Consider the following 26283-nt stretch of genomic DNA (forward strand, 5'->3'; position numbering starts at 1 on the left):
ATGGCGAGGGTTGTTTCGATGAAGCGCCGTGTGCTGCGCTTCGTTGTTTTAGGTGAGACGTTTGAGTCTTTTTTACTGTCCCTGCACAGCATCAGCAGCTCACGTGCAGTAGATCTAGCTCGGCTCATCTTCAGAACAATGACAGCTGTTCCTGGCTAGCCTCATGCAGAAGGGAGGTGTGTGTGTGTGTGTGTGTGTGTGTGTGTGTGTGTGTGTGTGTGTGTGTGTGTGTGTGTGTGTGTGTGTGTGTGTGTGTGTGTGTGTGTGTGTGTGTGTGTGAAGGAGATAAACTCAGAAACAGAGGTGAGTCAGTGGCTCTCTAACACCGAGGTAAATCTAGCCCTGTTACTAATGCCAGAGGGAGTCCCAGCTTTGTAGTCTTTCCCTTCGGTGTTTGTGTGTGTGTGTCTCAGCGTGTGGATGTGAATGCATGACGCACGTGCACTGAGTCGGGGATGGGTTTGCCTTTGCCCCGATATCCCTGCTCCGTGTGGCTTCTCCATGGCAACAAGCTGTTTAGCAGCATTGTTTGGCGGTTGTTTTTCCTGCTCTGGAGAGGTTGGTGAAGCGAGAAGTCGCTGAAACAAAATAGTGTCTGTTTTATATTTGTGAAGAGACTTGATTTGGAGCCTCAGCTAATTTGTTGCACAGGGATCAGGCCGACTATGTTGGTCTTAAATTGTCATAGGCTGTGTTTGAAACCGCATACTACATACTTGCAAACTGCATACTTCCATACTGCATACTGATCGATCAGACAGTAAGCAGAGCGTTTACCCACAATGCATTTGGCTCCTGCCCGAGCCGAAATCAGCCGGCCTGAAGCTGATTTCTCTTAAGCTCTAAACTCTGTAAACTTTAGCAACATTTGAAACATTTTCAGGCGAGAAAGTAGTCGTTTAGATCCCCAACGTGTTGAAAACCTGACAAAATACCGGCTGTTTACAATTTTGTTCCCACGAATTCGGCGCTACTAAAGCTAGCTGCAGTGAGCAACGCGCTTCCGGTTATTTTCACAAAATAAAATACCCGTTAGCTTTTATCACAGGGAAAGCCATTACGATACAATTGGTGCTTTTGTTTTGAAAACAGGAAGTGAACCTACCCTCGTTGTAGCTAGCTTGAAACTGGCGTTTTGACAGGAAATGACGATCGGCGACATCACGTTACGTTGCATCTTGGGTAGTTTGAGTATGAGGAGTAACCTCATGATGCATACCCAACATTTCAGAGAATCTAGTATGCATCCGGGAACTTCTCGCTTACTCAAACTCGCATACTAGCTCAAAAAGTTAGTATGAGTAGTAGGAGAAGTATGCGGTTTCGATCACAGCCATAATGTAGCTCGGGGAGTTTGAAATGCATCATGGGTAAAAGGTACAGCAGGTTACAGTCAGAGGGAACCTGTTTATGTGGTTTACTGAAGCTGCACTAAAAAGCCATGCAGAACCGTATCTGTTAGCTCTTTATCACCTCAACATTTCTACCTGAACGAAAAATCCGTTGTCACAGAATTAATGACACCAACTGGACACACGTGAGCCTGAATCCACGCCACTGCGGTTTCCCCCGGTTACCTGCAGATTTGTGGTAGCTTATGGTCCATCTGAAAGGTTTCCCACAGTTTAAATACTTTGTGTTGCTGCCCAAGTGTTACATCAGTCATTTCCTTCCTAATGCACTCAAACCAGATCAATACACAGTCATGCAAGCAGGAAGCACCAGATGGGTTAAAGTGTTTATGATTTAGATTTAGCAACTGTTAGATTTGTGTCTTTCTTATTTATTTTTTATTGAAAAAAGGAGACTTTTTACTTTATTTACAAGCCTTATTTACTTTCTGTGCAGGGCAATCACTCACTGCTCCTAACAGGCGTGAAGACTTTGTGTTGATGAACTTCTGCAATGATGATAATTAGAGCTGCAGCAAACTATTATTTAGGTAATGGAGTATTTTATCGGTTAATTCATCGATTAATCAAGTAACCGGATAAGAAATGGGTTACGAGTTACTATTTAAAAGAGGAAAAAATGACTTAGAAATGGTTAATTTTTCAGAAAAAATTTAGATTTAAGTATTGAAAAGAACAAAACCCTTTAGAAATTAGACACTGTTTGTCCAACACAATAAGGCCTAAAAAAATTTTTTTTTGGTTCCGGTTTCCGACCGACCCAGTCAATTTACGTGCGACCCAAATTATTTTATGAGCTTGGGGAAGACAAGAAAAAAAAAAAGAACACAAATACATTTTTTTTTGTTTTAATGAAAACTATAATTACGTTTCTGTACAGCACCTCTTCATCCTGTACAAGGATGAGCGCATGCTCTCGGGAAAACAACGACTTCACGTGAGATCTGCATGCAGACTGGATCGGTAACGCGTGTTATATGGTTGCGGGAGAAAGATGGATGTATGCGTGGTCTCCATTGTTTCTCCATGCAATAGCGTGACAAACAAAATTGTAAGATTGGGTAGGAAATCTTTTGAAAATGTCCTTGAAGAAGTCAAGCAGTGCACTTGTTCATTTGTGTCAGCAGCCGGTGTTCAGTTGATTTCTCCTACTTGTCGAGAATTGCTACTTTGTGGTTTTGCGCATGCGCCGAGCCGATTTTCTAAGTTTCGTTTTCACGCCCATAATGTTTTGCAAAACAATAAGATCTTTTTCATATCATATATCATACTATCATTATCATTTTTATGAATATATATATATATATAGGCTACATAATATATAAAAAAATATATATTTCAATTGTTTTGTGTTGGGCAGAATAGTAGAAGCAGGCAGTAATGTTGGACAACAGGGCTATGAGTCGCAGAACACCAGAGGGACACTTTAACTAAACTATTACATTTATTTATGAAATATTGCTTGAGATGTCTTCAATGCCAATGGTCCAGGTTGTATCGACTACATATTTTGTTCATATAAAAATGTGTGTGTGTGTAACATGCTGGGAGTATCCATTGCTGCTGTAATAAAAAAATAAATTAAAAAAATCTACCTATCACTCGATGCCACTGGGGAAAAAATAAAAAATAAATAAAAAAATAAAATAAATTCCCTACTTACCCATGACATCAACTGACAACCAATAGGAACCAAAGTTTTTTTTTTTTTTTTTTTTTTTTTTTTTTTTAGGCCTAAACACAAACGCAGCACGCTGTGCGACACTTCTCCAGATGTGCAGCAACGCAGTTGATGTTAGCAGGAGGTTAAATGAAGGAAAATACAGTAAATAAGTGACCAACATAATTCACAGTAGTTGGTCTTTCCTCGTTTGACAGCTGTGTGTTTAAAAACAGAATATGCGCAGATGTGCATGAAACACTCTGCAGTACAGTTTGGAAGAGATTAGCCTAAAACACATGTGATGATGTTGCTCACGTGTTGATCTGTAGGCTTCATCCTGCAGACACTGGACTTTCTGCTAACGTCCATTATGCTTACTTGGGTTGAAGAGTCCCTCTGGATCCTCAATGAGGGGGGAAAAAATGTCAAATGTATTTATCTTCACAGGATTTACTCTGTTTGTGAAACCAATCAGAAGACGGGAAACGTCCCCCCAATGTGCTGATGAGGTCTACCCTCTGAGAGATCATTTGACATTTTCATTTCAAGCAAAGGCTTGATGTGATTAAAGCTTTATTGGCCTTATGTCGGCCGCTTGCGTCGCAGCAGAGACTGTAGAAGAAGAAGACAGCAGGCGACGTTTCATATGGAAATGTGAGCTTGTGCTTTACACAGCCCCACCCTGTCAACCATCACACTTTTTTTTTTTTTTTTTTTTTTTCAATTTCAGTGCATTGATGCTTTATTAGCGTGACAAGATTCAGACATCTGCATTGCTAAAGCGCGGTTAAGATGTAAATGCGTCTTCCCCGCACGGCTTCCTTCTTCTCCTTTGTGAACCCCTGGCTGAAGGTGATGAAGTGTTTGGGTCAACTGCTGCCTGGTCCAGATGGCTCATTGTTGCATCTCCCGTCCTGCCCCTTTAATAACACACTCTGGGCATGGGCTAGACTCACTGGTGCTGTTTTATAGCTCACAGTTGGCATGTGTGTCACAGTGGGGTGGCTTTGTATCCCTACTTTTTTTCCTCCTGCTGCTTAATGATTGACTGCTCGGTTTATATTGTCGGCTCATAATGTGAGCAGGTGTAGTGAAACGATTGAAGGAAGTCCAGCAGTTTACTTCAGAAAAACCTTTTTTTTTTTTTCACATTAATTGTTATATTCAGTTGAAGTCGGTAAGATAAAATGGTCTGTAAGAATAATTTTGTTGCTATGGTAATCCATCGCCACTTGTTTTCTAATACTGACGAACTCGGTAAACACATTTACATGATACTATAAAAAAATATATTAAAAAAAGCTAATTATTGTTGTAGTCTACCCAAAAGTGAACTCTTAAATAACACACAAACATGTAGGTTTGAAGGTCTAAAAGATGGATATCAGTGCTAGTTCACGCTTACTGGACTCAAATGCTCAAGCTCCAAAACATTTATGGTTTTTTTTGTTTGTTTTTTTTTGTTTGTTTTTTTGGAATGATTTTATTGCCTTTTTGTGATTTTTATGTAGCTGTAAAGCACTTTTAATTGCCTTGTGTACGAATTGTGCTCTATAAATAAAATTGCCTTGCCTTTGTGAAATAGTAAAGTTGTAAGTGTACATCTATGAGACCAAATGTCACTTCTCGGTCACTTAAAGTGGGGTAGGGGTTCTTTTTCTGGAGCATTTTTTTACATATTGCTTGAAATACTCTTCACACCCCCATTGCAACCAATTAATTAAAAGTTTTGACACAAATATGAAAAGTTTTAGTGGCCTCTAGAACGTACAATCCAGGAAAAACAGTATCCAATCATACTGAACAGACCGTTAACGATGATTGGATTCTGATGCCGTCTATCAAACTGCAATCTGCTCCTCCCTCCCCCTCCTCCCCCCCCCCCCCCTGTGCGCGTACCCTGCTCCGTGAACGAATTACGCGTCCAGAAGCTTGGCAGGAAGCTAAACTAGAGCCAGCTTGGCTAGCACCTTCGTGCTCGTGCGCGTTCATGTACTCTAGAGGCGTGGCTTCGGGGGGAAAGTGAAGAAAAGGGTTGGGACTTTTTACCGGTGTATTTTCAAAATGCAGCTTGGCTGGACTCAAAATCCAGGATCTCCTACCCTACCTTTTAAAGCATTTTCAGATAGTCGCTCTGCTCTAATAAAATCCTGATTTTTATAACCGCAGCTTCTTCGACAGAATGATCTCCCTCAGAGAAAGTTAGAAGCCGCAGGATGTCTTTTCATTCACACAATCCGCGGCGTTGTGGCGTCCGCCTTTGGTCGTTAATCGATTCCCACCTGCACATGTATACAGGGACAGAGGAGAGTAGCTGTTCGTGTCGACGTACTGACTGACTTCCGCTGCATCCTCTGTGTTTGGCGAGTCGTTTCCATCTTTCTTTAGATCCGTCCCTACAGGACAGAATCACAGAGGATCCATTTTTGTCATTTTTTCTTTGTGCATTAACCCAATTTATAACTTTATTTCCTGTTGACGGTGTTTTGGGGCTTTTACTTTAGTGTCTCTCCCTGGTCGGTTCAGCTTTGTGTGTTTTCATGTGTTGGTGTGTCTGTATGTGCAGCTTTGGTGGGAAAAAAAGGGCAAAAAACGAGAAACGTTTGACATTCCTGGAATGGTAACAAGAACAAAAAGCCTTGACTAACAACGTGCAGTGGACTCCCTGTGATTTAACACCCATTTGCACTGAGAATATGTAATCTTATACATGAATCATTAGAGTGTTGCACAAGCTACGGGGGGAAATCAGCAGGACGGACTGAGAGGAAAAAGCAGTGAGAAAGTGAGGTATGGTGTCAGCGAGGGCAGCTGGTGGTACAGCCTGCAGCTAGACGGGCTGAAATCTGAGACTTGCACAACCACAGAGGGAGGGAGGGAGGAAGGGAGGGGGAGAAGAAGAAGAAGAGGGAGGGAGGGAGGGAGGGAGGGAGGGAGGGAGAGAGGGAGGGAGGGAGGGAGGGAGGGAGAGAGGGAGGGAGGGAGGGAGGGAGGGAGAATGTCCATGCAGGAGAAAGGGGCAAAATATGCAGGTTTCAAGCAGACAAAACGAGGTGTAGCAACACGAGGAGAAAATGAAGCCATAAAAGCGGTGAAATAAAAAGTGTAGTGTCATGTTTGGAGGGTTTGGGTGAGGAAATGTACGGGGGGGGGAATGGGGAATGGGGAAGGTTGTGAGTGAGCATGCTCTGTTTGGACTGACATTGGATGCTTAGCTTAGCTCCGTCTTTGAGTCAAACACACCCACCAGCAGCAGCAGTGACACCTACCACACTCCAGGGGACAAAGAGGGATGAAGTGAGGGGAGAGGCTTTACTTCGGACTTTCCCTTCCCTTTCCTCTCGGGACACAGGGAGGCAGGGCTTTGTTTTCCCATCAGTGAAGGATTATTCCTGCGGGAACGCCTCTAACGCCGCACGGGATTTGTTCTTCATTGAATCCAGCCCTCTCGCTGTGAGGATTATTTTTAGTTGCAAACCTGCAATTTTGGAAGTGGTTGCAGAGGAGTGTGTACCTGTTAAAAGCCGAGGCAGCGGCGTGCCAAAGGGTTCCTGAAAGGTGGAACTGGCAGAGGGGTGATTATCCAGTGTTGCAGGAGATGTAATGACTTGGCTAAGCTAGCTCACGTTGCAGTTGGCAGGCAGAGGGAGAGTGTGGCAGGTTGAGACTTTCTAAAGTTTTCCTGTTTTCATCCGGTAACATAATCATCCAGCAACCTCGTGTTGTTCTTCAGTTTGACATTCTCACTCGTAGGCTGCCGTTTCCAGTGACTAAAGGACTTCTTTTGGTCTTCTTTTGTTCCATCCCCTTACAAGCTGCTGTGCCCCCCCCCCCCCGGCCATTGAGGATCTGTTCGCCCTCGTCTGCACACAGCCCTCATTCTTTCAGCGCGGCGTGCTCTAAGCCCTCACGAGCTCATGCTTCCTAAATGGGGGGCCAGGAGGAAGAAATATGATCCCATGTTTTGCGGTGTGTTTAGAGCAACAGCAGCAGTGTGGTTTCCATGGAAAAGGCCGGAGAAATGTGGCACAGAGGGGCTGCATAAACCGTCTTCCTCTATGTCTGCGGTCCAAGTGAAATCAAAGCCGGCAAGTGTTGCACTACAACCTCCGCCCTGGAGCTCCGTGTTCAGACTCTTCTCGTGCGTAGCCACCAGGAATGTCCACGCAGCTAAAGGTGAATGAGCCTGAAAATGGCCGATGCTCATGAAGCTCAGGGTGTACTGGCCCTCGTCCACCCGGTGTGTTTTTGCAGCTGGCGTGGTGAAGCGTCGTAATTTCCTGCTCTCGTTTCAGCTGTTGCCGTTTGTGACGAGTTGATGAATTAATACTTTGTTTCTGGGGAGCCCGGCCGGCAGAAAGTGTGTTCTGTGTGTTGAATAGCTTGTGTGTGGGTGAGTATGGAAGCCGCTCTGAACTTTGCCTCGTTGTGCTCTGTTTTGAAACTCGGCTCGTTCTCTGCCTCCTTCTCTTTTTACGTCTTCTTCCAGATCCTTTTCTCTCGTTCTTTCCTTCGCCAGATGTTTGCTTCCTTTTCCTTCTTTGCTGCTTAATTTTTTTCCCAGTTTTTTTTTTTTTTTCCTGATTTCGGTGCACAAACATCTCGCGATGTTGGCTTCTTTGTTGTGTTATTTTCCTTCTTTGTCAGCTGTGTGAACAGCGTTTCTGCTAGATGGTGTTTATGTTTTGTCTTCGGCAGGTCTGCTCATGCAGCAAAGCTAAATGTTTTCACGATTAGCGTCTTCCTCGGGGACTGACGTCATATTATCATAAACTTTGCCTCCTTAAAGATCCGATTCTTGGTGTGAAACGACATGGCTTCTCCTTGCTGAAATGACTTGAGTTGCAGTTACTGCAGAGCTGTAGATGCATAACAGCTCAACTTTGTTTTCCTACATGATGAACACCAGATGGCGGTTTATCGTGGCTAGACGAGCACCTCGCCCAGACGGTTACAGCATTGAGATCAAAATCTGACACTTTTGCTTATACTTACTAGAGATGCACCGATTGCAAAATTCTTGGCCGATACCGATTTCCGGTTTTTAAGGAGATCTGACCTGCCAAAACCGGTTTTTCCAATACCAATTTTCTATCCAAGAAATAATTATAATCATATAATAGACACTTTATTTGTTTGGCTTGAGTACCCTTTCCCAAATTTAATACAAGTACCCTTCACCCAGACAACATTTTGCTTATATAACTGCAATTAAAACCACAACTAGTGGTAGGCTATATGCTGTCATAACCCCCCTTTTCAAGAATAAAACATCACAAATAAGAAATAGTGAGAGTTTCAACAGTGCCTCCTGAGCAGATTTATTTTAAACACTAACACAGTTTGTGTATATGGCTTGAAACGCTCTCAAACAACAATTACCAAGTACCGCCTACTTGGTCATTTGTACCGTGGACTCGGGTGTTTCATCAGATTTACGAAGCCTTTATCCTGCACTACGCTGAACGGCTGGTCGTCCCGTGCCATGAACTCCATTATTTTCCTGGTGGTGGCGGTGGACTTTTCAGTGTTGATGTGGAACACAGCAGCCACGGTGGAGGGTTGTGGTGGTAGCTGCGACTCTGCTGCATCCCTCCTCTTAGCGGCCGTGTCCTCCTTATATCTGCTAAACAAACCCAGGTGCTTCTTTTCCAGGTGGCGTATTAAGTTTGTTGTTCCAAATGTCTTAGGCGTTGATCCTCCGCGGCTTACTTTGGACTTGCAACCATTACAAACGGCGTGTTTTGGGTCGTCCTGGCACAAAGTGAAATAAGTCCAAATCAGTGACATGTTTTCTTCCTGAGTCTTGCTAGTTTTTAGCTGTTTCTCTGGGCGCGTTGAGCTGCTACGCACCGCGCATGTGGGTCAGCTTGATCAGCCGAAAACCGGAAATTACGACAGTTGCCGATTGGATATAAAACTGGCTTTTTAAATCGGTGGCCGATTGATCGGTGCATCTCTAATACTTAGACAGATTTTTAATTATGCGAGAAACTCAAGAAACAAGTACAGTTTGTTGTAGCGCTGTGCTAATTCTGCTAATGCTGCATGATTTCTTGCTTTAGTAACTCTCGATAAGTAAAACCAAGCATCTCCTGGCCTTAGCAGCCCCAGATGGGTGCTTATTCCACCGATCATAACCACCATGGGGTCGGAGTCTTATTGGTCGTGTGTGTGATTGGTAGATGGTCTTGGTGCAAAGCATCATGGGTGGTTAACAGCTGCACAGTTTACGCTTCTGATTAATAAGTGAAGGCATCAGATTTATTTTTCACGTGGCCGATGAGGATTAAACCTCCCACCTGCTGCTCGGGGCAGGTGTTAACGTTGATGCCTGAGTGAAGTCATGCAGGTGGGAAAACAGGAGAGAGTCTCCTCGTGCTGACGGTTGTTAACTTTTCATGTTCTACAACTTGTAAGAGAGATTTTTACGGGGCTGACTGTGCAGACACTGAATACTGAGGTGAAAAAACCTCACAGAAAGCAGAGCCCTCTCTCTCTTATCGGTTCAGAATAAGAATAATTCTCTCTGTGGTGATGCCTGAATCGGGGGATTAACCGGTTTCCTGTCTGTCTGTATTCATTTTTCCTGGATCCAAACGGCCTCCATGCCACTGATGTAGTGGGATCTGAGTTCAGTTTCAGACTCACCAAAGCTTCGTGGCTCTGCTACGTTTCTGCTCAGTTTCCCTCATCAGTGCGCTGGTGGGTCTTTTCTTTTTTTTTTGGAGGGATATCTCGGCGGGCAGCTTAGAGGTCCTTTTCCGCCAACTAGTGGACTGAAGCCGCTCAGGGACGCACAGCTGAGTATGTAGACGGATCGGGTGAAAATGTCTCAAAGTAAATTGAATGGCGATCTAATTTTGAGGTTTGTTTTATCGTCCGGTCCTAGCTTAAACTATTCCGTCTGTTCCTTCTTCCCTCTCAGCACATTTTCCGTGTGGGGAGTTGTTGCTAATGCTAATGCTAATGCCTTCCAGCTCACATCTGGCTTTGCAGAGCAGCCCGCAGCGACGCCTGTGATTGGTCGAACGCAGCCGTCACGGCGTGAACATTTCTGCCGGCTGAAAGTGAACCCACAGGAGATGCTGTGGGAAGGATTTCAAATGGCTGCAGGGTGATTATTGATTTATTTGACAAGTCAAACAAAGTGTTTCGCCTGATCTCTCCAGATCACGGTTGCATCACAGGTGTGGAAGCGGTGGCGTTTGTGTCCGTGGAGGCCGTGTATCTGCCTCTGCTGCAGGTAAACGGCGCTCCAGACTCATCCGAGGCAGCAGGAGACCGGCCCTGACACGTGGGCTGATGCACAATGTGTTCAGAGCAGGCTGAGGCTGGATCTGGGGGTGAATTGGTATTCGGTTTAACTTGTTTGTGGTCGGCTCTGAAGAGAGGATTTTGATCCTGACTCAGTCGTTTGAAAGCACAGAGAGAGATGGAGCTTTATGAAATTTGTATGAACGGTGCTGGAGTCGGCAGACTCGCAGTATGGATCAATGACGGAAGACTCGTACTAATGTACGTTACTTTAGCAGCAGGTAAGTAGCTTAAATGCCTTGAATGAGCATCATTCGGTCCACTCAAATGCAGCAGATCTCCACTGAGTGCTGCCGGAGTGGGAAGGTGTGCGAGCGCCACAGTGTTAAACCCAGCAGACATTACTTCATGCTTACTGTGGGAACACGTTGGTGGGGTTCACCTTTTTGTTTACCGTTTATTATTTGTCTTTTTCAGAGGTCCCCACATTTCAAGAGCAGACGAAAGCCTTATTTGGAAATCTTATGGACGAAGGTGAGTATCTGCTTCTGTAAGAGAGATTTTACTTGATTCTGTGTTATGTTGTGTCATGTGACGGTACTCGTGACACTATTTACAGCATTATATTTCCTGTGTCTGTGTCCTGTGGCCTCAACTCCATATAAACTTTGATTAAAGACTGAAGTATAAAGCTGAATACGAGGCGGGTGTTTATTAAACCCTCAGAAGGGAACTGTTGATGTGACTGATTCTTCCTCCTGGTGTTGTAGGGGTTGAACTCGTTTCTCTCCAAACCTGCAGGGTTTGTTCTGAGGGAAGATCACAAGGCTGGTCCTGACAATTTGAGTTGATTAGAGGTTTATAAATGAGATTCTTCATGTTCAACTTCCTCTATAAATCAAAGCACTCTGTCTGGAATCAGTTCAAACGTAAAGCTGTGTGTAAGATGATGCATGTCCAATGCACCCAGCACTGTGTGCTCAGTCATTGTTTGTTCATCTTACTTTGCTCATCCTTCCTCCACCTCTGTGCTCATGCTTCCTCTTCCTTCTCACACTCTTAGTTTACCTCTTTTAGTTCTAAAGGCGCTCGAATGAAGAATCCTCGTTTTTCTGCCTCCACATTGTAAGAAGTAATGCCAATAATCCGTGTAAACGATAAATTCAGACTGTAAAAGCCACCTCTAAGCCTCTGACGAGCAACAAAAGACTGCTGGGGCCTGCTGGTCTATACTTTGCTTTTATCTCAGCAGTGTCACCGTGCCTCTAGATGTGCCAACTGATGGAGTGATGCTATGTTTATCCCCCCCCAAACACTTTAGTTTGGAATGTGGACTGGATAGATATCCTAGCCGCTGTTTGCATCTGTAATGTTGAATAAAACGGGAACATTTCAGGGTGACCCATGTTGGAATGCGTCTCAATCAATCAATCTTTATTGTCACTATGCATAATGAAATCTAGTTTAGGAGCTCTTGGCTTTGGATACACAAAAGATATAAGTATAAAGATATCTAAATAATATCTAAATATTATTTAGAAAAAGAAAGAAATATTCTTCTGAGAAAGAAGAACCCGTGGAGTCGCCGACTCGCTGTGTGAAAACTTTGAGCTCAGACTGGCACAGCCTTGAGATGGACACTGATCTATTTTAGTTTCTTTTGAATCCTCTGTGTCTATAGCTAGAGACCCCTCACCTCCAGCTCCCTGATGACGTTGGCACTAAATCTTCATTCTGTCCCACGTCAAAGGATTCTGCAGTAGTTGTGGCTTTTGATTGGCTCCAGCTCGACTTGGCTAACGACTATTTTAATAGTCGACTAGTCACCGACTATTGAAAGGATTAGTCGACTAATCGGTTAATTATTAATTTTTTCTTAAATTTAGCACGAAGTTGCTTTAATTATGTGGCAAATGATAATAAACACAAGAAAGATGGGTACTTACATGAAAAATGCATCTTTTATTCAACTTTGCAGCTGATTCTGGCACAACGTTAAAAAAAAACGCTTATAAAATGTACAATCTACATCAAAAACAAAACGTATTGGCTTGAATGTTACTTTGATCTTACCGAGGCGAGTCGGACTCCGTTTCGCTCAACTGCCCGATGTGCTTTCTCTTTAAATATTTGTACATCACCTTGCAAGTAATGGTTTTTATTCGCCGTATCCAGGCGGAAATGCTCCCAAACTTTAGAAGTTTTGGTACGTGCAGCTAATGTGTTGGACGCCACCATTTCTGTGCACGTTACCGCTCGACAGAGACGTTAATCGTGCATGTGCGACTCTGGGCAGAGATTGTAATTAAGTGAGATGCCTCACTCTGTTGGAAAAAACACGTCTGGCGACAATAGTCGACAATGGAATTCACTGTCGACTATTTCTATTATCGAGTTTTGACGGCAACGCCGACGAATCGTTGCAGCCCTAGATTGGCGTCCGTGGGACGACACCACCGGGGTGTGCACACAGCGGTCGCTGGCAGCTAAAACGGCTCCAGCTACGTTTGTCTGCGGCGTATCGCGTGGAGGCTCTGAAACCGACGGCAACAACTCGCTGACAAAAAAGACGGGAGCGATCTTTCTGTCTTTTCTGTGTTTTAGAGGGATGCCCAAAGTCGGTCTTGCAGATTTTAGATGTTTCCCTGCTTCAGATTACCATGAATTCCGGACTATAAGCCGCTAATTTATTCCCGGGCTTTGAGCACCGCGGCTTATAATACGGTGCGGCTAATATGTGTTTGTTTTCTTTGTTTTTTTTTCATGCCGCCAGAAACATTTTGCCTCATAACATTAGACCAAAAAAATTAACGAATAGTTCACAGTGGTCCAATGAAATTGCAGATAAATCAAACGCACTTACCCTACTAAATTATTGTAAATCAGTCATTTGTACTCACCCTCAATATGGAAATCAAATTAAAGGCGATCAATCTGGCTGAACAAGATGAAGATTTTTATTTTTCCAGCCGTGTTACAGGCACTGTTCGGAGAGAGGGGGGGGAAAAAAAGCATTTACGCCAGGTTTTTGTGCGTTACCAATAGATATTTAAATTAAAACCATCGGTGTTACAGGCACAAAAAATAAAGCATTTGCAGTATGTATTTGTTTATGTTATCATATGCATTTAATTAAAAGTTTAAAAATCCTCACGTGTAACATCTTTCTGTGTAAATATCTCATAATACAGTGTAAAAATTAGAGGGTGCGGCTTATATTCAGGTGCGCTCTATAGTCCGGAATTTACGGTTACTGGAGAAGTTAAGTTCTGCAGCAGCCTGCTGATGATGCATTGGTCTGAATCGGGTGCGTTGAAGCAGGGAAACATCTCAAACATGCAGGACAGCGGCCCTACAGGACCGACTTTGGACGAGCCTGATTCAGACCATCGTCGGTGTAAGACGGATGAAACTGACCTGATTATCTCAGACGAGTCGTGATTATCAGAAACTGTGGTTCGGCACCGGGAGGGTTTTGTGTAACGCAGGTGTTTTAAAAACCTTTTTACGAGAAAATAATGATCAAATCTGCAAAAGTCCAACCTCTTATGAGCCATTTTAAAGATGTTTCAACATTGAAATGTGCCTAAAGCCTCCCGCAAACGAGAAAAAAACTGGAAAAAGATTTAAAGACAAAGTCCCTGAGTTTAAGACTCCAGATCTTCCAGGGTCACTATTTCTAAGAGCACAACTCCAGATTGTTTCCCACCCTGCACCCGTTCCATGGAGCGCTGCAGCAGTTGGTTCCCCCGTTTCTCCCCCGTTTCTCCCCCGTTCTGTCATGCCCGTAATGCAGTTAGTTGCTCCTCTTTTTGTTCGAGCCAATTCACTCGTATGCTTCCTTCCTGTTTGGAGGCGCATGCAATGCTTGAAAATGCAGAATGCGTCACTGATCGACACAATTAGCGTAAAACGGGACTAAAGACTCGAGATGATATTAAACGTGTCTTATTGTGTTGTGTCGCCAACATGTGAGAAAGACGTTAAATTCCCCCCAAAATCATTCTGAAGCTGGAAAATGGTCTAAAACGTTAATCTTGAAAATCAGATGTCATTTCTGTCCTCTATGGGGACATGTTTCCCTGTTGTTTCAACCTTTCTTTAATCAAAAGTCACAGCACTCGTGATTGAGCTGCAAATAATTTAGATTTTTTTTAAATTTCCTTTCGATGATACAACAGGTCTGCTTTCTGCATCCTTGCAGCCACTCTGGGATCCGTCCGCTCACATGTGTGACCGCATAGCTTTGAGAAGCAAAATGTGTTCATCGCATGAATAAATGACAGCTGAGCTCAGCGTTTATATTTACCAGTGCTTTCAGGTGAATGTGTTGGGTAACGGAGCCAGCATGAGTGATCTCTGCAGTCTGTAGCATCTGCCACACCCCGGGCACAGAGACGTCCCCTGAGACACGCAGCTGGCTGCCGACCTCTAAAAATGCCTGACGGGGGTCACTTAGTGTTATGGAATTATTGTCTTAATTCCCTATTAAGTTTTTGCTTACCTTCCTATTACATCTGATGAGAAGTGAAATAGAGACTTTCAATGTTTGTGCCGGCCGGCCACGTGTTTATTTCTTCTGCAAAAGAGGCCAAACCTCACCAGTCAGCGTTCGTGGTGAGAAGAGACCCAGAACAAAGGAAATCAGAAGCATTTATACAGAAAGAGGAGGGTTTGGACTTTCAGGTGACACCTGAAAGAACACACCGTGTGTATTCTCCAACTGTCTCCTTGCCACACCCCCAGGGGGAAAGTCTCGCACTTTGGGGAGATGCAGAATCCGGAGACAATGGTCATTTGAATGATTATTGTCAATGTGTTAATCAACAGACACATGTCTGCAGACAGTGGATTTTACAACAAGGTGTCATTTCAAAGACAAATGGTTAGCAGACATCGAATTTACCATAACATTCCCCCCTTTTTGATTCAATTAATCACTGATAGGAGACAAACTTAAGAAAAAATAAAAAGAATAAACTAAGAAGAATAAAATGAAATAATGTAAAAACTAAAGGAAAACAATATTGAAATTGAATTTTAAAAAGATAAAAATTAGAAATCACCAACCACTTTCTTTCAATTGAGTAGAACTAATCACTAACAGAAAACAAAACAACCTTAAAGAAAAATAAAAAGGAATTAAAAAAATGAAAGGGAACAAAATTAAAAATAGTCATAACTATTATCACTAATTCACACAGATTGAAAAATATATCATCCTGGCGGTTGTCTACAAGAGAGAAAATAATGGGAATATAAAAACAAACAAACAAAACCAAACCAACAAAGCAAAACAAAGAAAATAAAAATAAACATTTACAAAATGTTATCATCAAAGTCTGATTTGGTTTCAGGAATGTGAACAGAGGTTGAATTTTGGTCGGCCTTATTGGCATACACATGAACATACGTGGAGGAGTAAATCATCTTTGTTATGAGCACATCAAACAGCCATTTTAACACGCATGGAATTAAGATGCAGAGCAAAAAGAAAACAATTATTAAAAACCGTGATGGCCATCCTTGGCTCTAAGATTTTAGCCTAGAAAGTCATTCACTGCTAGTGGGGGTTGAATGGCATCTTGCATATTTTTGATGATGCTGGTAATGTTCTCATATTCATCAGAATGGTTGTCTTCAGTTCCAGAGGTCCGCTTGACCGTCTTAAAATCTACCAGCATGTTAAATTGGGAGCCATGTGGGTCGAGTGACCCATTGACTAAAACTGAGTTGTTTGTGTATACCCGAGCTTGGATATTTAATTCCACACCAATACGTGCCATGGTGTAGTTTGTTGAAACACGTCTAGTTGGCGTTTATTGAGTTGATTCCTTGCGTCGTCCTCTCTGGCGTCTGTGCGTCCTTGCACCATTCGTTCCTGATGTCATCCATCTTCCTTGGCGTCTGTGCGTCCTTGCACCATTCGTCCTCGTGTTGTTCCTCCTCGGCGTGTGTTCCTCCTTGTGCCGTTCGTCCATGTGTCATCTGCTCCTCCTCTGTCGTTCCGGTTGGCAGCTTGGCTCCTCCGTTGCCTCGGGGATCTTCCTTCCGTGGTTGGCGTGGACCCGCGTCGTTCTCTGTCATCATTTGGAAGGCCGGTGCTTCCTTCTCAGGCCCTCCACCCCCACTCAGTCGTCAGGCTGGCAATCATGGCGTGAAGTGGAAGCTGGTGGTGATTTTACCTGCTGACACAGATAGACAGAATAAGTTTTGCAATATTTTAACATATTTCCTTGTGTGAGTGGAATGGAGTGGCCTGGTTACAAAAAGAATTGCAAAAGGTCTATGTGTATGTTAAATGTTTTCCTTATTCTAATATGCATAAGGACAATAGGCTTTTGTCCCTGGCAGTCCTGTTTCCTCACAACACTACGCTAATTTGATTTTAGAGTGTCATTTTCTGGCAGGGTGTTATAAACAATGTTGTTTGAGGTTAATAGCAAGAAATGTATTAATTTGGGTTATTGCAGAATTGACAAAGTGAGCTGGGAATAATCTCTGTTAGCAGAGCCTCTTTTGGTATTTTGCTGGGAATACTTCAATTCAGTTCGACCACATGTCGATCTATTACTAAGCAATTATTAAATCTATCGTCAGGTGTTCAAATGGTCTGTCTGTGGTGGGTGAGTGGGTGTGATCGTTTTGTTTACCTGTTATGCGTTGCACAAACCGTTCATGATTGATGAAACTTGAAGAAAATCTGAAAATCCTTTAGTGAAAACAGTGTTGGGTTATAGCATTATTCTTCCCCCCTTTTGACACATGGTTCAACCCATGTGTCACTTATGCCAAGTGAGGAAAGAAATGTTTAGGCAGGAAAGATTTATCGTCAGGTCCACATCACACAGCTTCCTTTTCTGTGTGGCACTGGAGCGTCTTTTCCTGTGGTGTGGCGAAGGGCTGTGTTGCTGTAAGAAAGTTGGAAATGGTAACAGGAATTGATACAAAATCAGTGTGTTGGAATGTCGCTCTGTTTGCAGCCAGCGGCATCCTCGCCTGCATTTCCTGAAAGAGACAGGATCTGAGTTGTTAGTGTGAGAATAGAATATCAACATCAGAATAGACCTGCAAAGTGGGATGCAAATCTTTAGGTCATCAGCATATTGTAACGAAGTAGTGTCTGGAGAGAAAACAAAGGATTCAAGACTGTCTGAGCGCTTCATTGGCTTTCACAGTATTCTTGAAACAGACGTGTGAATTTATGGCCTCGTGTGCTGAAGTTGAAAGCAAACCAGAATTAGCTTCCTGTGTAAACCTGGAGCCTCAAATTAGATGTATGAAAAAGTTGACCATTGATACAAATATTGTATTAATTGGCTGCATTACCTGCTTGCAGACCCTGAAAAACACACCACTGTGTTGGCTGACACTGTGTTGGCTGATTTTTTATCTCTTCTATCTTCTTATCAGGAAATAAAGGTGTGTGTTTTGGAGAATCATCATCTGAGACAATGACTCCTGCTGTCTTAAGAGACTCAAAGAATGGTGGTTTTCCATCGATGGCTTCTTGTTTAACTGAATTACAAAGTTTAAAGTCTGATTTTGGAGTGATGATAACATTTTCACAAACTTTGAAAAACATCATACTTACCGACAGTCCACAGTGACTTGGAGATCTCCTGTAAGGCTGTTTTAGTACAGTGTTTTCTTTGGACAAACAACTAAAGTTTTTTAGAAGTGCTTTTAGTTACCAGCTGGATTTTCCACACAGATGTCACTTTTCCTTTTTTTTTTTTTTTTTTTTTTCTAGTAAACTCTCTTTGAATTTTGTTCTGTCTTATTATTTCCTGTTCTCTATTCTTCAGTTTTTCTTCTAACTTTGATATGTCTTTTAAACTAAGGGACCCCCTATTGGGAACCCAAACATTTAGATATTTTAACCTTTTTCCCCCCACATTTCTTTTCTCATAACGTCAACAAGTGGCCCTCCCCGGAGGCCGCGCTCCTCAACGGGGACCCTGCTTCCCACCCCAACTAGGAAGCGTCGTACGACTGACTATTCTTCAAGTAGTAACAAAACTACATTTATTTAACTTTTCTCTGCTTCGTTTTTCTTAAAGTTTACAAGCAGCAAAAAACTACAAACAAACACATTCACCATTACACATTCACTCTTCTGCTTCGTTTTTCTTAAGTTCACAAGCAGCAAAAAACTACGTTAGACAAACATTTACAACATTTAACGTACAAACACATTCACTCCGGCTTCGTCTTCTTAAGTTTACAAGCAGCAAAAAACTACATTAGACAAACGTTTTACGAACATTTAACATCCTCTGCTTCGTCTTTCTTAAGTTTACAAGCAGCAAAAAACTTTGCCACCTGCTAAGATCATGAGAAATGGAAATGCTAAAACCCAAATTTGAAATAATAATTTAGAAGTCAATATTTCAGTACTCACCAGATGGTTTTTCGCTGATCTATGTTCGTTGGACTTCAGCGGCAACGATTCAGGACAAATACACGGTTAAGCCCTCCCGTCTTAAAAACTAAACAGACGTTCAGAGGCTGAATTATATAATTCAGGACGGCCAATCGCTTCCCGTGTTTTGCCCCGGACGATTGCGCGTGAATCCTGCCGAGACAACGCCAAATTGTTATGGAATTATTGTCTTAATTCCCTATTAAGTTTTTGCTTACCTTCCTATTACATCTGATGAGAAGTGAAATAGAGACTTTCAATGTTTGTGCCGGCCGGCCACGTGTTTATTTCTTCTGCAAAAGAGGCCAAACCTCACCAGTCAGCGTTCGTGGTGAGAAGAGACCCAGAACAAAGGAAATCAGAAGCATTTATACAGAAAGAGGAGGGTTTGGACTTTCAGGTGACACCTGAAAGAACACACCGTGTGTATTCTCCAACTGTCTCCTTGCCACACCCCCAGGGGGAAAGTCTCGCACTTTGGGGAGATGCAGAATCCGGAGACAATGGTCATTTGAATGATTATTGTCAATGTGTTAATCAACAGACACATGTCTGCAGACAGTGGATTTTACAACAAGGTGTCATTTCAAAGACAAATGGTTAGCAGACATCGAATTTACCATAACATTAGTTCTAAACCCCTTTTTGTATTTTAAGTTGCGACCGTAACTTGGTGGATATTTCGGCCGACTGTGACCTTGGCCTTGCCGAATGTCCTGAGCCAATTTGGTCCTGCTGCTCTTTACTGCTGCTGCTAGCATGCTAGCCGGCTAAGAAGTTCTATTAATAGCAGCAGATGTGTTTAGAGGCAGGCAAAGAGACGGCCAGATAATGGGGCCTCCAACTGGAGCCAGTCGATGTTTTCTTTAAAGAAAGATGGCGGTAGAAGCGTCGCTGTTATTATTCTTGTGTACTGTCGGAGTGGTCGAACTGCAGGGAAATGAGATTTTAGTGAAAAGCTAATCAAAAACTCATCCTGTTCATGAGTTGTTACTTTTTTACAACATCCAGAAAGCCGGTAGCAAGAGCTCTTCCTCAACCTTTTTTTTATTTATTTATTTATTTTTTAATAGACTTTCTTTATTGGAAGCAATTTCACAGGTAGCAACAGAGAAGCCTACCATTCTATAATTTTTACAAGACACATACAACAAACACATGAATACGGAAAATGACAAAGTAAACTAGTAAATTTAAATAATAATGTTTTAAAAAACAACAACGATGAAGAAATAAAATAAAATATAAATAAATAAATATATGGGGGGCTCAGTCGTCACAGTCAGGCAGAGATGTCAAAGATTCAATATAGTTTAAGAGCGGTCTCCAAGTTTTTTCAAAAGGACCTAAGGAACCATTGAGGGAAAACCTGAGCTTTTCCAGTTTAATGGACAGTAGCATCTCTTTCACCCACCTGCTGTGAGACGGAGGTTGAGGGTGTTTCCAATTGAGAAGTATGAGTCGCCTGGCCAGCAAAGTGGCAAATGCAAGAACAATTTGCATAACTTTAGATGCAAGAGGCTGCAGGGGGGAACCTGATAGGGCCAAAAGGGGATCCGGAGAAGTAGTAGTGTTGTAAGCTGTGCTAAGAGTTTTAAAGATTTCAAACCAAAATGTGGCAAGCCTTCCTCAACCTTTTTAAAGAAGCTGCGAGCTTTGGCGAATCGCGCTGCCAGGACTAAATGCTTCCCAGCTGGTGCTTTGTCTGCGTACGTATGGCTGCGCCGACTCTCCCCTCTCGTCTTCACCTCCCACGCGTCCTATCCTCAGCTTCTCCTCTCAGCTCTGCATCTCCCTGTCTGTGGAAGGCCTATAAAAAGCTGCGCCAGGTAGCAGAAGGCGGAGGAACATGCATTCCACCTCCCACCTGAGAAACATCCTCCTGTCCTCACCTCTTCTCTCGTTTCCATCTGCTCAAAGCTTTGATTTGCCCATCGTCTCGACTCTGTTTCCCACCCTGTTTCCTGCAGCCATGCCGTCAGCTTCATCGCCCTCCTCCCTTTCGTTCTTCGCAGCAGCTCTGTCTTGTCTCAGCTCCACAGGCCATCCCATGCTTACCCACAAACCAGTTGCCATGGCAGCCACTCAGCACGATAGGAAACAGCAGCTCTGCACAGACACACAAACCACATCTGAGTTTTTTTTTTTTTTTCCGTGTCTTAATGAGGCTGTAATGATTTCTCCAATAAAAAATGTGACTCACCTTAACTTGTACTCCTTTAAGTCTGCGTTTTCTTCGTCAGCGTCCTCGCCTTCAAAGTCCACGTCCAGCTCAGAAGATTCCCAGCTGAACTCTTCTTCTTCTTCACTCTAGGAAGTTGCAATAATTTTCTCATTAGTAAAAAAATGTGATTCAGGACGTTTTGATGTCAGTGTGCATGTGTTTTTAAACTGTGAAGCTGAGCCGGTCTCTGTCCTGAGGGGCGGAGCTCGCTGCTGGCGAGCAGCATGACACGTGGTGCAATGATCGTTTGTGCTCCATTATACTGTTTTCATAATCATGGGTCAGAGTTGGAATTAAAATGTGATCATTTGCCCACCTCACACACATGCAGTGAGTAAATAAGAAGCTTTCTGATCAGACATTTTCTCTGGGATGTAGGCGGGGAAACGTCCTCACGGCTTTTTCGTCTCTCGCTTACTAGAAATGAGTCGCCAGACTGCCACCGCGCTGCCCACAGGAACCTCCAAGTGCCCCCCCTCCCAGCGCGTGCCCACCCTGTCAGGCACCACAGCCTCCAACAGCGACCTGGCCAGCCTGTTCGAGTGTCCTGTCTGCTTCGACTATGTCCTGCCCCCCATCCTGCAGTGTCAGTCCGGACACCTGGTACGTATGGCTGTCCACTTCCTGCCTCGTCCAGGCAGGAAACCAGCTGTTCTGCTGACTTTCACCTCTTATTATTCTCATCATGAGAAAATAAAATGTATACAGCCCTTTACAAACAATCCTTACGGCGTACCAAAGTGCTTTACAGCAGGTAATAAATAAAGAGAAGAATAAGTAAAAACAAATTAAAACAATAAAAGAACAGTGAAAGCAATAAAATATGACAAAATCGAATAAGATAAAGAGCTTTAAAAACCAACATTAAAAGTTTAAAATCAGTTCTCTAAAGGACAGGAAGCCGATGGAGGGAGTTAAGAACAGGAGTGATGTGCACACGTCTGTTGGTGTTGGTTAAAAGACGGGCAGCAGCGTTCTGCACCAGCTGAAGGCGGCTGAGAGAAGACTGGGAGACGCCCACATAAAGCGCATTAAAACAGTCTGACCTTGAACTTATTAGGGCACGGATGGCTTTCTCAAGGTCATGAAGACTTAAAAACATTTTAACTTTGATCAGGAGACGCAGCTGGAAAAAACTAGTCCTGACAACATTGTTAATTTGTTTGTCCGACCTCAGATCAAAGGTCAAAGGTCACTCCCAGATTTCTGACAGTTGAACTAAGCTTTGAAGACAAGGTGCCAAAGCCGGCCGTCACAGTGTCCCCAAACACAATGCATTCAGTTTTATCATCATTTAAAGCAGTGATACTCACTATTTTTTTTTTTTTTCATCAGAGCTACATTGGCAGCAAAATCAAGGGCAGAGCCACTTTTACCACAACATACTAAAGTCCCCTTTTGCAAATATGCATTTCTACATATAAAACATCCCACAAAACACAGCCAATACATTTTCATTCAAGACCACATTTACCTTAATACTGGGATGAGCGGAAGCTGGCGTGCATGTCCTCGACTTTCTTCATGTTGTATTTGTAGTTTGTTGTTGTAATCATAGTGAGACATTCAGGATGAGCATGGTTTCTGTGCTGGTTTTTGCCCTTTTTTTAATTAAAAACCGATCCATTGTGCCTGCATCTCGCGCTGGCTAAAGGAGCTAACGTGCTCTGTAGTCAAGTGTGACGGTGGTTTAAGCGGGCTGCGTTGCCAGGTTTAACAAAGCCCCCTTTAGGAAACACCATTAAGCCTTAATTAATACTTAATAAAGATACTTAATACTACAAAAACACAAACTTAATAAAAAAATACTTAATACTGTGCAGTATTCGCTGTATGTTATATGAAAAAAAATATTGTTATTGTTACCATATTGTTATAAGCTACTATGCGAGTGAGAGCCACCAATTACAGCTTGGGGAGCCGCGCAGTGAGTATCTCTGGTTTAAATGAAGAAAGTTTTGGGCCGACCACTGCTTAATATCAGCAATACAATTAAACAAAGAACATTGTGCGCTGTTACGGTTTGGCTTCAATGGTGGATAAATGTGTAAATCGTCTAGAAAGGTTAAGAAAGAAAGGTTGTGCCTGGCTATAACTGACCAGAGTGTACATTTTTAAACAAAAAAAAAAAAAATAGAGAATTTTACTCACGTTTCCAGATGAACTCGTGCTGTCATCTACACATCTGCTTGTGTCGCGTCGTGTTTGAAAAGGCGAACCTTTTGCTTTCCCAGGTATGCTCCAACTGCCGGCCCAAGCTCACCTGCTGCCCCACCTGCAGAGGGCCCCTGGGCTCCATCAGGAACCTGGCCATGGAGAAGGTGGCCAACTCTGTCCTCTTTCCTTGCAAGTACGCCTCGTCGGGCTGCGAAGTCACGCTGCCTCACACCGACAAGACGGAGCACGAGGAGCTGTGCGAGTTCCGGCCGTACTCCTGCCCCTGCCCCGGCGCCTCCTGCAAGTGGCAGGGCTCCCTGGATGCCGTCATGCCTCACCTGATGCACCAGCACAAGTCCATCACCACGCTGCAGGTCAGACGCTCACAAACTACACTGTACGCAGGTGTTTGACCTTTTAGAAGCCGGGGCGGGATCTTGTTAAAATGCAGATGAGCTCAGCTCTGAGTATGAGATCCAGATGTTCTGTTCTACCCTTTTTTTTATTTTTTATTAATGGTCTCATTATTGGATACCCAACAAAGGTGAGAAATCCTCTAACCTTAAATCTCAGATAAGCTTTCTAGTTTGCTACGAAATGTTCTTTTCTTTTTTTTAATACCTGATTTTTTATTTTTTTATTTGACATATACAAACTCAACAAACACAGAGGGGGTGTATATTATATGCAGTTAAAAGTCCTCTCTCTCTCTCTTTTTGTTTCTTCTTCCACTGACTAGATCTTTGTAAGTTTCAGTCACTGTTTTGCACCTTTACGTCATATTTCCGCTAATCCAATCCTCTTCTTCGCTCTATATGCCCTAACGAGCATTCTGCGTTAATATGAATGCTTTACAAGTGAGAAAAACAACCATACAAAGTACGAGTCATTTACAGGTGAGAGCAACAACAATACAAAAAGAAAAAGAAAGAACTTACTCTGCTGTAATTAATAAAAAAATAAAATCTGTTCTAACCTTTAAAGGTGAATTATAAGAGTGCCCTCTGCTGGCCAACCAGGGGAACTGTTGAACTAGTTTGTGGTCGTTGTCCCTGCTGGGAACAAACTGTGATGTGAGTAATCTTTAAGAAGTGACTGAACCTGTGCCCCGTGTCTGCGTCCAGGGGGAGGACATCGTGTTCCTGGCGACGGACATCAACCTGCCGGGCGCGGTGGACTGGGTGATGATGCAGTCCTGCTTCGGGTTCCACTTCATGCTGGTTCTGGAGAAGCAGGAGAAGTACGACGGGCACCAGCAGTTCTTCGCCATCGTGCAGCTCATCGGAACTCGCAAGCAGGCGGAGAATTTCGCCTACCGGCTGGAGCTGAACGGGCACCGGCGCCGGCTGACCTGGGAGGCCACGCCCCGCTCCATCCACGAAGGCATCGCCACGGCCATCATGAACAGCGACTGCCTGGTGTTCGACACGTCGATCGCCCAGCTGTTCGCCGAAAACGGCAACCTGGGCATCAACGTCACCATCTCCATGTGCTGAGAACTTCCAAGAGAAGGTCGCTGAAGTTATAGATTGTTGGGGGGCATTTTTTTAAGGGGGTCAAATCAGTTGTGACCTCACAGTGCCCTCCCCCCCCCCTCCCTCTGGAACTGGACTGTCTGATGGGACAGCTGTGGAGGCCCGGGGGGGTGAGACGAATGAATGGATGAATGACTGGAGAAGTGCGTTTAAAAACAAGGACACAACCGTGTAGTGATGGCACTCGACTTGTTCTCACACACTCACACACACACCGAGCAGTCCGGCCCTCTATCGCTCATAAACACAAAGGTCCTCCCGGTTTATTCCCGGTTTATTCCCGGTTTCCTCCCGGTTTCCGCCGCCTCAGCCCCGCTCACACATTTCAGACACTACAGCTGTGGAGGCTGGGCGCCGCTCTGAGCCCGACAGCCACACGGAGGACGGCTCCAGCTACATCCACACACCTACGCCTGGTCAGTGCTAAGAAGCTAGCCAGCTACCTAGCTTTCTTTTTGTTTGTGTCGTTTTTTTTTTTGTTTTTTTCTTTCCTACGCAAAAACCCTCCAACTCATGCAGGGGGGGGGCGACTGTGGCTGCTATCGAATACAAACTGGAATCCAGAGTCCATTTAAAGAAAAAAAAAAAAAAAAAAACACCTCTGGAGGTTTATATGAGGCCGGGACTGGAACCGCCATCCACGGACACGGATGGCCTTAGCGCCCGTAACCACGCAGCCACGCTCCGGATCGAGGATCCACGTGATGAAAAACGACCACACGAGCTCATCTGGTCTCCTTCTGGTCTCCTTCTGGTCTCCTTCTGGTCTCCTTCTGGTCTCCTTCTGGTCCTGAAGACGCTCGTTAAATAGTTTGCCGAAGGGACTGTGTGGATTCAGGAAGCAGGAACGATTGTGGACGCAGCGGCGGCGTTCTGCCACAGAAAAGAGAGCCAGCTGTGCTTCGTGTTGCAGGACTGACTGAGGGGACGATTTGTTTCTCAGAACAAGGAAAAAAAAACACTGCATTTCAGTTTTCTTTTGGTTTTTATTTCGTTAGTCTGTCGTTTCTTTTTAATCGTTTTAGTTTTGTTTGTTTTTTTTTGTATGGAAGGAGCAAAGACCTCCTTGTTTGTGTGTGAGAGGTGAACATCTGGATAAAAAACCTGCTCGTTTTCTCCTCCTTCCCTCGGCTCTGCTCTCATTTCCGCTCCGTCGCCCACCCGATCATCGCCCACCCAACCTGGAACGAGGGACGGCTTCTACCGTTAAAAAGTTGCTATCGTTATTACTGAATAGAGATGATCACAATTCTAATTTCTTTTTGTATTGACTTTTAAAAACGAAAACTTAAAGGCAGTTGTAAAACTTGTGGCTAAACTTCAGTGTTTGTAGTTTAAAAAAGAAAAAGACAAAAAAAGAGCAAGTTGTGTCGTTCTTCTGAAGGTTTGTCTGTTTTTTTTCTCCAGAGTTGGGTTGTTTTCATCTCTTTGTCCTCTTGTGTGGTAAGTCTTTGTTTTCCTTCTGTTCGTCTGTGCGGGGGGGAGGGAGGTCAAGTCAATCGTCCCTCCCCCCTCCTCACGTGGAGTCTCGGTAATGTTGCTGCTCTCCCTCAAACTCCACGACTTCTGTCTGTTTTAATTTGTCATTAAATAAATCTATCTTTTTCATA

General features: G+C 43.6%; 1 protein-coding gene and 1 long non-coding RNA gene across 4 annotated transcripts in view; one reads left to right on the plus strand and one right to left on the minus strand.

Moving 5' to 3' along the window:
- The window catches only part of siah1 (siah E3 ubiquitin protein ligase 1), a 32810-nt gene extending 6527 nt beyond the window's left edge, over nucleotides 1-26283 (plus strand). Inside the window, exons 2-6 of one of the 3 annotated variants that reach the window (XM_075470677.1) lie at nucleotides 10810-10866; nucleotides 21001-21311; nucleotides 21403-21584; nucleotides 23216-23512; nucleotides 24263-26283. In XM_075470677.1, coding sequence (XP_075326792.1) covers nucleotides 21206-21311; nucleotides 21403-21584; nucleotides 23216-23512; nucleotides 24263-24634 — 957 coding nt within the window. In that variant the 5' untranslated portion in view covers nucleotides 10810-10866; nucleotides 21001-21205 and the 3' untranslated portion in view covers nucleotides 24635-26283. Of the gene's footprint in view, nucleotides 1-6358; nucleotides 7252-10809; nucleotides 10867-21000; nucleotides 21312-21402; nucleotides 21585-23215; nucleotides 23513-24262 lie in introns of those variants that run through there. The other 2 variants (XM_075470676.1, XM_075470678.1) reach the window with 2 other exon arrangements.
- LOC142384432 (uncharacterized) lies at nucleotides 14873-19380 on the minus strand. The gene is made up of 2 exons (XR_012770056.1): nucleotides 18737-19380; nucleotides 14873-17982 (listed from the first exon to the last, which is right to left on the minus strand). It is a non-coding gene; the product is annotated as an uncharacterized LOC142384432 (long non-coding RNA).

The sequence above is a fragment of the Odontesthes bonariensis genome, chromosome 7 (genome assembly GCF_027942865.1).
Source record: "Odontesthes bonariensis isolate fOdoBon6 chromosome 7, fOdoBon6.hap1, whole genome shotgun sequence".
NCBI classification, from domain to species: Eukaryota; Metazoa; Chordata; class Actinopteri; order Atheriniformes; family Atherinopsidae; genus Odontesthes; species Odontesthes bonariensis.